Below are 13,926 nucleotides of genomic sequence, written 5' to 3' on the forward strand. Positions count from 1 at the left end.
CTCAGTAGTGCCACAACAACAACCTCTCACTCAGTGTCATCAAAACCAAGGAGATGGTTATTGAATTCAGGAGGAGGAAACCAGAGGTCCATGAGCCAGTCCTCATCGGGGGATCAGAGGTGGAGAGTATCAGCAACTTTAAATTCCTTGGTGTTATCATTTCAGAGGTTCTGTCCTGGGTCCAGCCATGAAGAAAGCACGGCAATGCTTCTACTTTCTGGGAAGCTTGTGAAGATTCGGCACATCATCTAAAACTTTGATAAACTTCTATAGATGTATGGTGAAAGAGTATATTGACTGGGTGCATCACAGCCTAATTCAGGAACAGTTATTATCCCTTAACCATCAGGATATTAAACCAGAGGGGATAACTTCACTCAACTTCACTTGCCCCATCACTGAACAGTTCCCACAATGTGTAGACTCAATTTCAAGGAATCTTCAGCTCATGTTCTCCTTATTTATTGCTTATCTACTTATTAATATTTATTTTTTTCTTTTGTATTTGCATAGTTTCTTGTTTTTTGCACATTTGTCAGGGGTAGTCGTTCATTTATTCTATTGTGTTTCTTGTATTTACTGTAAATGTCCACAGAAAATGGATCTCAGGGTTGTATATGATAACATATGTGTACTTTGATAATAAATTTACTTTGAACTTCGAATGCATACCTAAATCACTGGTTGAATAGTGTGACCATGCATTCTGAGGTTAAAAAAAAGTGCAATATAAATGAAAGCTTCTTGGTTTGTCATGAATTTGACAGCTCAAGACAATCTCAGACATCAACAACCACTTGGGATACAAGCTGTCTATGCACTCAAACAGCTTACCAGAGCAACATCAAATACAAGTTTTCTTTAAAATGGTTGGCTCAAAAGGGGCTGACTGACAAAGAAGAGGAACTTCATTTGAAAATTCATTCTCTCTCTCTCACACACACACATGCACTCTCACTCTCTCTCCACAGACTTTCTTTGTAAATGAGCCACATTGTATAAGTTTCCATTAAACTTCTAGTCTGTACCAAGTTAACTGATATCACTCAAGACGAGAAGCTGTAATTTATCTCAGTATTCTCAGTAGACGATTCTGATGTTTTGCAGTGTTACCTGTGAAGTTATACATAGATACCAGGCAAAAACAAAACAAAATCAAAGTTGCCTCTTTTTTTAACCTTATCTGACCGAAATATTTACTATATTCTCTTCCTGAGCCTCCTCATGATGAACAAGCACTGAAATTGTTTGATTGATCCTCACAATTAATTCCAGTACAAATGTACCCATCTCCTCCATGGACGATCCCAAGCCTGGGTGCTGAAAGAGGAGAGTTGAACATGGGGCTATCAACACCATCCTGTAAAACCCAGAACTACAGAGATGCCATCAGAAGCTCCATTTCGAAGACATATGAACTTGAGTGGTGAAAGCTGCAGGTCTGTAGAAGCCACAGGGCCGACAAACCTTCTACCACCCAGGACAGAGGACTTTGGCAAGCTGCTGTTGGTGGCCTATGCCCCAGTAGGGGTGATGAGTGGGGGGGGGGAACAAAAAAATAGAAAATGCCCTAACTGGATATGCAAGTTACTATTGGTTCAGATGACATGATCAGTGTTCCTAGTATTTTAGTTTCAATGTTTGAATGGCATAAGGCTCGTTGCAAAGTTTAATGTCACCACAATACAGATTTACCTAATACACATTTCAAGGGCTGTCCCTCCCCTGGCCTTTCTATTCCTTGTTAATGTTATCTGGCCTTTGTATTTGATCTGTTCAACCAACTCCATTTTAACAACCAGACTATTCACAACACCCCTCCATGGGAATAGAACATGACATCAATACATTGGCACTTCCATTCAATCAATGTGAATGAGCTAACTTATGAATCAACAAAACAGCAAAATGAGGGATGTTGTTCAAGGTAGATCAAGTATTGCTTAATTAAAACCATGTATTTTTCACCTTAGCCAATTTGGACTATATGTGCAATTGTGCCTGGAGACATTAATTACTGCAGCTAATTAATTTGCAAAGGTAAGAAAGTGAAAATTTAAACACAGAAAAATCAAGACGATTAAGAGATATCAATAGAATTAAAACTAAGTATCTGGTGATTAATAAAAGGCTGGAATTTCCTATGTGAGTTACACAGAAACTACATAACTAAGCACTACATAAAGCAATATGCAAGTTATTTGAGTGATGGTTTAATGAAATTAAACCCTGTATTCACTGCATATTCCATTTGTGCAATGGTTCTGGTGATCAATTGTCATTGTGATCACTGTGAATTAAAGCACTTTCCATAATAGGATCTTTATTTGCAAGTACAGTTAGGAAGCATTATCCCTATATTTTGCAAATTAAAGGAGGATGTGGGCAATGATAAATGATTTGCCAACTGCTCTGCAGGGAAGAAAAACATGATGCAGGAGGTCAGAGCAAGAATAAAGTAATGGAGAGAGACATAGAACCAGACTCGTCAGTATTTGAAAACAAAAGGGATTATCATTATGTTATAATAAATTGCAAATGCAGGTTGACCTTGAAAATGTGTAAGGAGTCATTAGTGAAATCTCACGGTTGCAGCTCTATTTGCATTTTCCACCGTTGGAACTAAACCGGCATTGTTAAAAAAGGATCACATCTGACAGATGTTATCCAATGACTTCAGACAGCTTGCAGAATCACAACTAAAATCTAACTTTGTCATATCGTCAAAGAAACACAAGAGACTATCTCTCAGTACATTGTGCCCAATTTCACTTCATTGGGTCCTTAACAGGAACTGCTTTAACCACATTTTGTTCTTATATTCCTTCATTCTTCTTTTATATATCAAATTCTCTCTCAAATTAGGTTAAATTCTCTGGGGTTATTGTAAGGATTTTCCTTTAAGGCAAGGAGCCCATAGACCAACCTTGCACACCGTGATATGGCAGGAAGATCAAAGCTCCTAGCGCCAAATCAAACTTAGAAACTGGCACACATGAAAGCATTTGACGGTCAGATAATCTCTTGCATAAATTCAATTATTTTAACTCTCCCCTCATGATAATCTTGAGTTTATCTATTTGTCAATCTTCATTTTCTTTCACTATTTACCTTTCGAAAATCTTGCATTATCTTAGAATCCTCTAGTAGATCCTCTTAACGCATGTGCTTCCACAGACAAAAAAATTAATATTGACAGGCTTTTTTGGTAAACTTTAGCCACTGTATAGCAAATCTAACTGTAATTGTCTACGATATTAGCATTCTTTCTGTACTGTGCCAGACAGTTACATGGAGCACTGCTGGCTGATAGCTTTCCCTCTTATATGATATGCAGCTTCCAAACTGTGGTCAGGCCTTATAATGCACTGATTTCCATTGATGACTAAATAAGCTGATTGTGAAAGGACAGCGTCTGCCATAAGTATAACAGCTAAAAGCGTCATTGACTAACGCTTTGGAGTGCTGTATGAATCTGCAGCCTTATTCATGGCACAGCGGAGTTTGAAAGCACTGACTGTAATTGTAGCACATCCCTACCTGCATCCAATGACTCAATTCACTTCTGTCATAAACTATAGATTCCCACTTATCAAAACCAATGCTGTGAGTTTTCATAGCCCAGTTACAATATTTTTAATTTGGCTGACAATTCAAGGTTGGGGGCAGTGTAAGTTGGGAAGAGGATCCAAAGAGGTATTGGGGGAAAAGAGTCAAGACAAGGAAGGATGGTAAAGGGGATGGGATGTGGAGTTAAGACAGTGCCAAGTGGCTGCCTCGTCAAGCCGATCTGTGAAAAACAGCTTAATTCCTCTCTTTAATGTCCCTTTTCAAGCGTTTTGGAGTTCTATCAAAATCCTGATCTGCAAGTAGCACCTAAACTGTGTTTTTTTCCCCCCACAGCGGATGAGTTCCCGTTCCTGGAGCTTGTCGGCTGATCGCTTTCCAACAATCTCCAGGCACGACTTGGAAGATGGCGCCTCCAGGGTGCAGCCCTGCAGTCGACCAGTTTAAGTCCGTTGTTGTGGACTGAGGCGTTGTGAGAGATGGAACATCATGATTTTGCTGTGGCAGATGTATGGAAAAGCGACATGGCAGACTGTAATATCATAACAGTGACTAGTCTCCCCTTTCGCTGTGAAAATAGGTGATATCTCTCTGTGCCTTGTTAGTGAGAGATGGAGAGCGCCTGTGGTATATCGAACTGTTGGGTAAACTACAGCTTTGTCAACTGCAGATCATGGTTTCTCATTGTGTGCTTTGCTGTTGTTTGGTGGGTGGTGGAAGCTAATAGTTTTTGCTGAAACGGGCCAGTGGGAGGGGAGAGGTCTGATGTGTTGCTGCTTGTGCAGGGGGAGGGGGAGGCAGAGGGGAGCTTTGGGGTTCTAGTGTTTTTCTGTTGTTCATTCTTTTGGGATTCTTCTGTTTTTCGTGGATGTCTGTGAAGACAAGTATTTGAGGTTGTATATTGTATATATTATCTGATAATAATCGGATCTATTTGAAACCATTTGTAAAATGTGAAGTCATCCACTTTGTTGATATAACAGACAAGTGGAGTGTTTTAAAATAGCAAGAGATTGAAAATTTCTGGTTTTGAGACAGCTCTGGGTATCCTCGGACATGAGTCACTCAAAATTAATGCAAACAATTAAGAAAATAAATGATATGTTGGCCTTGCTTTGACTGAGCATCAAAGTAATGATGTGTTACTGCAATTATATTATAAAGACAACTTGCTGCAATTATGTGTGGTTCTGGAAACTCTCAACAGGCCAAGTAGCATCTGAAGAAAGAAAACGAAGTTAATGTTTCAAGTCATTAGAATAGGGAATGAGAAAAAAAAATAATGCAAGGTGGGTGGAGGAGAGATGGATAGGAGAAAGGAGACATTTTTGGTAAGCTGAGATGAGGTTAGAGTTGCCCTGGGAGAGTGAGCCAGTGTTTCATTCATAAAAATCTGTAAAATGAGGATTGTTAGAGAGGAAGAACACAGACAAAGGAATACAAGTGGTTAGGTGTACTGAGAGAAAAACTGGGGCAATATCACATCGGATGACTTGACCCATTCTGATACAGACTACTTGCTTTTTCCCTTTCCCAGTTTTGAAGATGGGGCTTTGTCTTGATACATTAATTTTGTTTCGCTTTCCACAGATACTGCCTGACCGGCACCATTTTCTGTTTTTAAATCAGATTTCACTTTCATTGAAAGAGAGCACAGGTGAAAGCACAACTGTGATACTGTATGCTGCCCTGGTTTTCCTACTGAAGGAAGGATATACTGTATTTCCAACAGACAAGAGTGGACCACAAGTTCAGCAAATTGATTCCAGTGATGGGAAGCTGATCTCAGACAAGACCTACAGTCTCCAGAGTTCAGAGGAAAGAGATGTGTCTTAGGAAGTTTAAAAGGGATCACTGAGCTGAGAAGAAATTTCTTATTAGTGGGAGGTGAATCTTCAGAATTCTCTATTCAAGTGGACTCAAGGACAGGGGTGGGTGGATTTTTGTACATTGAAGTAATAAAAGGACATGGACACCAGGAAATCAGGGGCAGAGTGGTCAATTCCTGTTTGTTTTTTGCATACATTTACCGTGTATAAAACACTAAAAATTGTGTCCTGGGCACTGTACTGATCTCTTAGCTTGAGTCACCTCTCCATGTAGTGTAACCTTGGAGATGCAGCCATCTTTCATCCTGTACCCGTGCCCTGGCCAGTGAAGCCTCCTTTGCTCTTGAAATGCTTTGCATTTTAGCCTCATAGAGGAGTGTTGTTGTGGACATGTTCATTTCATGAAATGATAAGAATTTTACACAAATAACAGCATGCAAGTCGTTAAGCCTTCTTTCTTGGCAGTTTAATGTATTTCATACTCCACACATTAGAGTTAGGACAAGCCCTAACCAAAGAAAAATATACTTTGAATATAGACTGCTGATCTAAACCTTTCTCTTACATAAAATTATCACTATTTTGCATGTCTTTTCAATACACTTGCAATTTGCTCAATCAAACGTGCAAATCATGGAAGTTCAAAGTAAATTTATTATCAAAGTACATGTATGTTACCATATACAACCCTGACATTTGTCTTCTTACAGGCATACTCAGCAAATTCAAGAAACACTGTAGAATCAATAAAAGGCCACAACAAACTGTGCAAATACTAAAGAAGAAATAATAATAATAATGATAATAATAACAATAATAATAAGTAAATAAACAAGGAATATTGAGAACACAAGATGAAGAGTTCTTGAAAGTGAGTCTATAGGTTGTGGGAACAGTTCACTGATTGGGCAAATGAAGTTGAGTTAAGTTATCCCCTTTAGTTCAAGAGCCTGATGATTGGGGGTAATAACTGTTCCTGAACCTGGTGGTGCAAGTCCTGAGCTTCTGGTATCTTCTTCCTGATGGCAGCAGCAAGAAGAGAGCATGTCCTGGGTGGTGGGGTCCTTGATGATGGATGCTGCTTTCCAGCACCAGTGCTCCATGTAGATGTGCTCAATGGTGGGGAGGAAGTAGTGTTATTTAATAGCATTACTTTCCCACAAGACTAAACCCCCATTTATATGGAGAACATCAGTAGATGTTGGGTCACCTCTCCATGTAGTATAACGTTGGAGATACAGTCATCTTTCATCCTGTGCCCTTGCCCCGTCAGTGAGTGTTGAAATACTTTGCATTTTAGCCTGTGATACCAAGTTTGAGACACTTCTAATCAGATTGTCACAACTTGTTGTCTAATTTTTCAAACTTACCTCTGGCACTTGAAATTTCCATCTGTGATCACTAATTATCTCCTGGTGCTTTCTCATAGTGAAGGGTTGAGGGAGTGATGGAATTGGAAGGGGTGGAACACTGCAAGTACACCATACTTTTAAAATTCATGAATATTAATTACTTATTCAGCCCACCAATCCAGCCTACTGTAGCAAGAATAATCTTGGCTGATTATAGCCTCCCTACCATCTTTCCACTATTAAATAAAAAGGCACAAAGACAATGATTAGTCCAAAGACTGAAGAAGTGACATGATGTAGCAGACAATTTTTTGGCATTAAATATTTGATAGAATATTATTCTCAGTCTCCCAAACCTGTAGGTATTTGACCATTTTTTACTGAATAATTGTCTAACACTAGGCTAAAGGGAGCATTGTTTCCCTGAAAACAACAAATTCCTCTGAAGCTTCTACAAACATCACTACTGGCACCATAGAAAACCGTGCACTGCACTTGGAATTGCAACTGTGTGGGCACAGTTCCTAGTTCTACCATGTTACAGTTCAATGCATTAATTCATTGGCATGTCATGCTGAATGAATACATAAGGGAGTTAACCATTTGCTGTTCTTTTTCTGATATAAAATCTCCAGAGTCAATAAATATCAACTTAATTAAAAACTAAATTATAGAGAAACATTTAAATATTTTATTCAGAAAGTCTGTGTCAGTTTATGCACCTTGGAAGTAATTTTATGGCTCTTGGTCTGTTCATGGAAGCTGTGGCTGCTTGTGGAAGATGGTGAAAATTTGGACACATGCTAGCCAAAGTGTTCAGGTGATTTATATCAACTGTTTGGAATAGCGTGGGTTGTACAATACTGGTTCTACTAAATACGTTAACACTATCATCACAGCTCGGCTACATAACCATGCAGTGCAATTGTATTGGCACGCTGCATTACAATTAAATGGATCATTTGCATTGAAAATAAATGAGCTCTTCTGATTTATTGCATTTAAGAGTCAAAAATAAGAGGGGAGAATGTGATGTTTAGAAATCAAAAAGATACAATTGATGTTAACAACTCTACTTGCCACCTCTTGGACCAAGGTTTCAATCAATTCTGATAAATTTCCATCGACTAATCAGCATCGTTTCTGGATTAAATACACTAGCTGCAAACATTTACTGTGTTAAAGGTGAGCAGTGATTGCTTTGATGACTCACATGCTTTTTAATTACCAAGACAATTGCAAGAAACATATGATTTGCAGTTGCCATAAACAGAGGAAGTATATCAGCTTCCTCATTTAACACATACTCCATCATTTCTAAGGTTCTCAGAGATTCTATTCAGTGGAGCGTAACAAATTTACTAATATATTCTAATTCTCCCCCAAATATTCAATCAGAAATTCAGGTTTAATTTACATGGAAATAGAAATCTGTACTAGGTTTAAACATACTGTATATTCATCATTAAAGGATAACTATTTCTCTAGTTTCTATCTCTAACACTGATGTGGCACTTTTTTGTGAAGTTTTCCTTTGATTGTTATGAAGTGATTTTCATGCTATAGACGAAAGTATCAAGCCAAGTACTTGAGGGGCTGGAAATCTGGCATGGAAATATAAAGTGCGGAAAATACACAGCAGGTCAAGCAGCGACTGTCTGCCAATCCTAATGGGATTCCACCACAAGGCAAAGCATTCCCAGTCCTCTTCTCTTTTCAGCACTCTGAAAGGACCAAATCCTCTAACTATCTGGTTCACCTATCCATCTGCAGTATCCACTCCCCTCCTCACAACCGAAGGAGATGTGACACCAGACCTTTCATCTCGTCTCTTCTATTGCCCCCGATCAAGCACTGTTTCCTGGTGAAGCTGCAATTCACTGGAATTTCTTCCAATTTAGTGTATTTTACTAGGTGTACAAGTTGAACAACAGCTTCAGTATCCCATTACTAATTCTCTGTCCACTCCCATTCCAATCTCTCTTCCTTCCACCTCCCACGCTGCTCCAACAATGCCTACTGCCAGCTTGAAAAACAGCAGCTCATTTTCCATCTGGGAATATCACAGTCATGGAACTTAATGCTGAACTTAACAATTTTAGATGAACCTATCTAAAACTGGGTGGAAACGCGGTAGGGTGTCCGTAGGCGTAATGCTACTACAGTGCCAGAGTCACAGGTTTAGTTTTACCGTGGTCTGTAAAGAGTTTGAAAGTTCTCCCCATGATCATGTGGATTTTCTTCGAATGCTCCCACATTCCAAGGATGTGCAGGTTAGTAGATTAATTGGTTATATAGGTGTAATTGCGGCTCGCTGGGCCGCAAGAGCCTGGTACTATGCTGCATCTTCAAATAAAAATAAAAACCACTTTCCATATCTGTGCCTATCCGTTTTGCTTTCCTTTCCATCTTCAGCTGCTGGTCTTCAAGATAAGAAATGTCAAGGTAGGAATTATGTTCTCACCACTCCTCCCCCTCTCTGCAACATAAAACTCATTTGTCTTCTCACATTTCTAGTTCTGATGAAGGATCCAAAACATTATTTCTGTTTTCCTCCCCATGAATGCTGCTCAACCTGCTGAGCACTTCCAACATTTTCCATTTTGATATACTGTGGAACTGTTTTTATATAGTTATTCCGTAGGGAAACAGACCTTTCAGTCCTTACTGACTATCAATCATCCACAATAATCCTGCAATAACACCAGTGTATTCTTCTCACTACCTTGGGAAAGCAACCAACATAATCAAAGATCCCTCCTACCCCCGATCTTCTCTCTTCTTCACCACTACACTGGATTAAAAAAAAGATTTTGCTTCCTGAAGACTTTTGGGTGTGCCTCATGGACTTTGAGCTGCTGATTATGAAAATCGATATGAAATCTCCCCATCATGCACCACATTTTTTAAAATCACCTACAGTATATGGTTATTTCAATTCATAATTCAAGTCAGAATAACTGATGCCAAGATTAAGGAAGGTGTTTTTGTTGGTCCACAAATCAAACAGGTCACCAATGACAGGCAATTCGAAGAATTTCTAGTGGGACTGGAGAAAATCACATGGAAGGTATTCAAGGACATTGTTGAAAATTTTCTTGGCAACTACAGAGCACCAAACTATGTGCAGCTGGTTGACAACATGCTTCAAGTGTACAAAACAATTAAGTGCAACATGTCACTAAAGATTAATTTTCAGCATTCCCATTTAGTCATCTTCCCTGCAAATCCTGGCGCTATCAGTGAGGAGCGTGGTGAAAGGCTTCACCAGGACATTGCCGTCATGCTGAACCGGTATCAGAGCATCTGGAATCCATCAATGCTGGTTGATTATTGTTGGATACTTAAGCGAGAAGCAAAATTCATCAACAAAACAGTTTTAGCTTTGTTGAACTATTGCAAAGCTGCAGCACTGCTATGCAATTAAACTCAATATATTCAATAAAAGTTAATTTTTTGTTTCTCCCAATTCCTATGCGATACAAGTAGTCTGAAATTATATTTCTGTTCAGCTTCAAGTGGTCTATGGTAAACAAAAGAAATTCTGAGGAAGCAACACTTAAGAAAAAAATTGTTGTCCGGTACAGATGATACAAAAGTCTGAAAGCATATTCCATTAAGTTCAAGCACAGCTTCTATCCCACTGTTATAAGACTACTGAATCTCTTGTGCAGTAAGATGGACTTTTGACCTTAACAATTGTTATGGCCATTCACCTTATTGTCTGCCTGCGTTGCACTTCCTCTGAAAATTTAACACTATACTCTGTTAATTTTTTTCCCTTCTACAACCTCAATGTACTGATGTGATGAAATGATCTGTAAGCAAGACAAAGCTTTTCACGTTGGTACACGTGACAATAATAAACCAACTACCAATGCCATCTCCTCCCTCCAGATCCTACCACTTACTTGCACACTAGGGGCAATTTACAGTGGCTAATTAACTTACCAATCTGCACAGCCTTGTAACGTTGGAGGAAACCAGACACCTCCTGGGGAATCCAGGTGGTCATAGGTAAACTCCAAGAAGACAGCATCTGACATCAGGATTGAACCTGGGTCAATGGACTGTGAGGGAGCAGTTTTACTGGCTGGGCCATTGTGCCAACCTTTTGGTGTTGAGTCTTACACAATAGACAATGAAATAAATGATAAAAAGTGAGACTGAACTGGGTGGGGGGGGGGAATGTTGGAAGGTGATGGTGTTGTGATGGAAAATAACTGGTTCTTTGAGTCTCAACAGTAGAGGCCTGGACACACACAGTTTTAATAATAAGGAATTTATTTGCAAGGGGAAGTCGGGTCAACACAAGCAACTACAATACACAGGAAGCAGTGTGGGGACAGGGTACGGTTACACAAACAAAGAACAAGGGAAAAGCACTACGACAGCTATCCCCTTGACCTTGGATAGTTGCGGCTCCCTTACCAGGACAAACGATAGACCTTCCCAAACATAAATCAATGCACTTACCTCTAATGTGGTGGTCTGTAAGAGACAGTGAGCTAGGGACATGTCTCAGCTTTTATAGCATGGGGCTGGGCAAGATAATACAATTAAGGTGACCAATAATTTAGGTGTGCATTGATTAGTTGTGAGGGACCAAATGTTGATTGGCATGTGGTGTGTCCTCCGACCAGCCAGGTGGCAGTGCGTCTATCATGTGGCTGGTATCTCTGGATACAGATGGTGAGTAAGAAAGGCAGGGGAAGAGAGAAATAGGAGTGATATACTGTATTCTTAATTGCAGACACACAGGCACATGAATATCATGTTTTTAGCATGAAATGGTTATCCATATAGACTTCCCCTTCAAATATTTGATCAGTTTTCTTGCAATTAAGTTTAGTAACCTAATATATTTACACTATAATGGCTTTTGGTTCCATCTCTCCTGTTAACAATCCAGTCTTGATTCCTATCATTATTTCACAATAAGACCATATGACACAAGAGCAAAATTAGGCCATTCTGTTGAGTCTCCTCCTCTATTAAATCAAGGCTGATTTATTTTCTCTCTCAACCTCATTCTCCTGCCTTCTCTCCATAACCTTTGACACCCTGACTAATCAAGAACCTATCAACCTCCATTTCAAATATACTCAATGACTTGGCCTCCACAGCTGATTGTGGCACTGAATTCCACAGATTCACCACCCTCTGACTAAAGAAATCCCTTCTCTGTTCTATTCAGCCTTCTATTCTGAGGCTGCGCCCTCTGGTCCTAGATTCTCCCACTATAGGAAACATCCTCTCCTGTATGATATCCCCCTGCCCACCATTCTTCTAAACTCGAGTGAGTACAGGCCCAGAGCTATCAAATGTTTCTCATACATTAACCCTTTTGTTCCTGGGATCATTCTTGTGAGCCTCATCCAGAGCCTCTTCAACAACAGCAAATCCTTTCTTAGATATGAATCGCAAAATTGATCACAATACTCCAAATATGGTCTGACTGTTGCCTTAACAAGCCTCAGCATTGCATCCTTGTTTTTATATTTTAGTCCCCTCAAAATGAATGCCAACATTAAATTTGCCTTCCTTTACAGCTCATTTGTTGCCTAACTTAATTTGTACTGCTAACTCCCAAAGCCCATGTCCAATATAAGTATAGCATCACAGAATCAATAACTGAACGTGTGCCTGTCTGGACCCTTACTCAGCCGGACTGAGGAAACTGAAAACTGATTCCAAAGACATGCCCTCAAGATTTTCTGAGACTATTGATGCTTTATTCACTAGATAATAGAAGTTTAGCAATATAAAACAAGTTAAGATCACTCCTAGGACAAACTGATGGAAAGCTAGAGCAAGTTATCTAACTCCGGCTCAGCTATTCCAACTCTTGTTTATTTTTTCAAATGCAATTTTCAGGACACATTTTCATTTTAAGGGCTTTTTTTGTTGAGGACAGTCATTTTAGGCAGAGTTCGTTTAACACGGTCTTTGAGTAACAAAAAATCTAAGCATAAAAATTCAAAAAAAAATTTCAACGTGGACATACTTTATTGTTTACTCTTTGTTTGGCAGTTTATTCAAAATAGCTTCGCACCTGGTTAAAACTTGACACCAGCACAGTGAGTATGTTTGTGTCTGCACTGATTTCTATTGCCAGGTTACAAGTACACCATGCATAAGCACCACCTTACGAGGGAGGGAGAATATATTGTTTTATTTTGGGCCAACGCTCCTCAGAAAGTGCTGGGAAGTACCCATCTTTAATTAATGTTGAGAGAGCAGAGCAGCTAACTGAAATGCAAAACTGTTTCTGCTTACTCGGGGTGTTTGTGTAAACCCGGCAAAGGTTTCACTCGTTTAAAGCTCCACGAGGTGACAACATCACTGCAAGGTAAAATACCTCACACTCCGTACTCTGGCTGGTAGTGACATGACAAGTTTCTGCCACTCTTACTCTGCACCCACATTTGACACATGGCATCAGTTTCTGCAGCTGAGTCAAAATTGGCTTGAAATAACAATTTTTCAAGTATTCCTCATTGTTCCTGTTCTGTGATGTTTTATAATTTCATAAGGAGCTAAGGCAAAGTACAAAGAAAACAAATAAGCTAGAATAATTTAAGAGAATCTAGCAAAGCATACAGAGTTGGAACAATGCTTTTATGACAATATAATTCTTTCTAATATGCAGTTCAACAAATACGAGTGCTGTGCACTGTTAACAATACACCAGCTTAGCTAAAACAATGTACTTGAAAACAACAACTAAATCCTCATTACAGCAAGTATTGTGATGATATTTATGATCCAAGAGACTCATTTTTCACAGAAATCTTACCGCCTTTGCTTTGACTTGACTCCGTCCCTTCAAAAGATGCTGAAGAAACCACTTGTGAGGAGGGAGTATGGGGCTGACCATTAGCCATGCTGGGCTTTACCTAAGCTCTGAATTATCCTTCTGCCTCTGCTCTCTGTGGTAAAGGAACAGACTCTCATGGCCCTCTTTCTACTTCTGGAGGTCAAGCAAGCTATATGCCAGCTGGCTGTTACAGAGTTTTTCAACGAGAAGAGAATCTGACAGGTTTTATGTTTGACTGAGCAAACAGTTTAATATGCCTACAGTCTCTCTCAGTGGCTTCTGTCCAGCTAAGTACTCCAAACCCTGCTTTATCCACACACGCACACACACATACACAATTCGAATTGGCCAGAATCCT

The 13,926-nt window shown here is 39.5% G+C and overlaps 1 protein-coding gene across 6 annotated transcripts in view; it reads right to left on the reverse strand.

The window, feature by feature from the left end:
* mpp2b (MAGUK p55 scaffold protein 2b) overlaps positions 1 to 13,926 on the reverse strand; it is a 553,630-nt gene that overhangs the window by 154,264 nt on the left and 385,440 nt on the right. For 4 of the 6 annotated variants that reach the window (XM_073071622.1, XM_073071623.1, XM_073071621.1 and 1 more), the window contains exon 1: positions 13,548 to 13,854. The exons of the other annotated variants lie outside the window; for them this stretch is intronic. In XM_073071622.1, coding sequence (XP_072927723.1) covers positions 13,548 to 13,635 — 88 coding nt within the window. In that variant the 5' untranslated portion in view covers positions 13,636 to 13,854. Of the gene's footprint in view, positions 1 to 13,547; positions 13,855 to 13,926 lie in introns of those variants that run through there. 6 annotated transcript variants of the gene reach the window in all.

The sequence above is a fragment of the Hemitrygon akajei genome, chromosome 18, assembly GCF_048418815.1.
Source record: "Hemitrygon akajei chromosome 18, sHemAka1.3, whole genome shotgun sequence".
NCBI lineage: Eukaryota > Metazoa > Chordata > Chondrichthyes > Myliobatiformes > Dasyatidae > Hemitrygon > Hemitrygon akajei.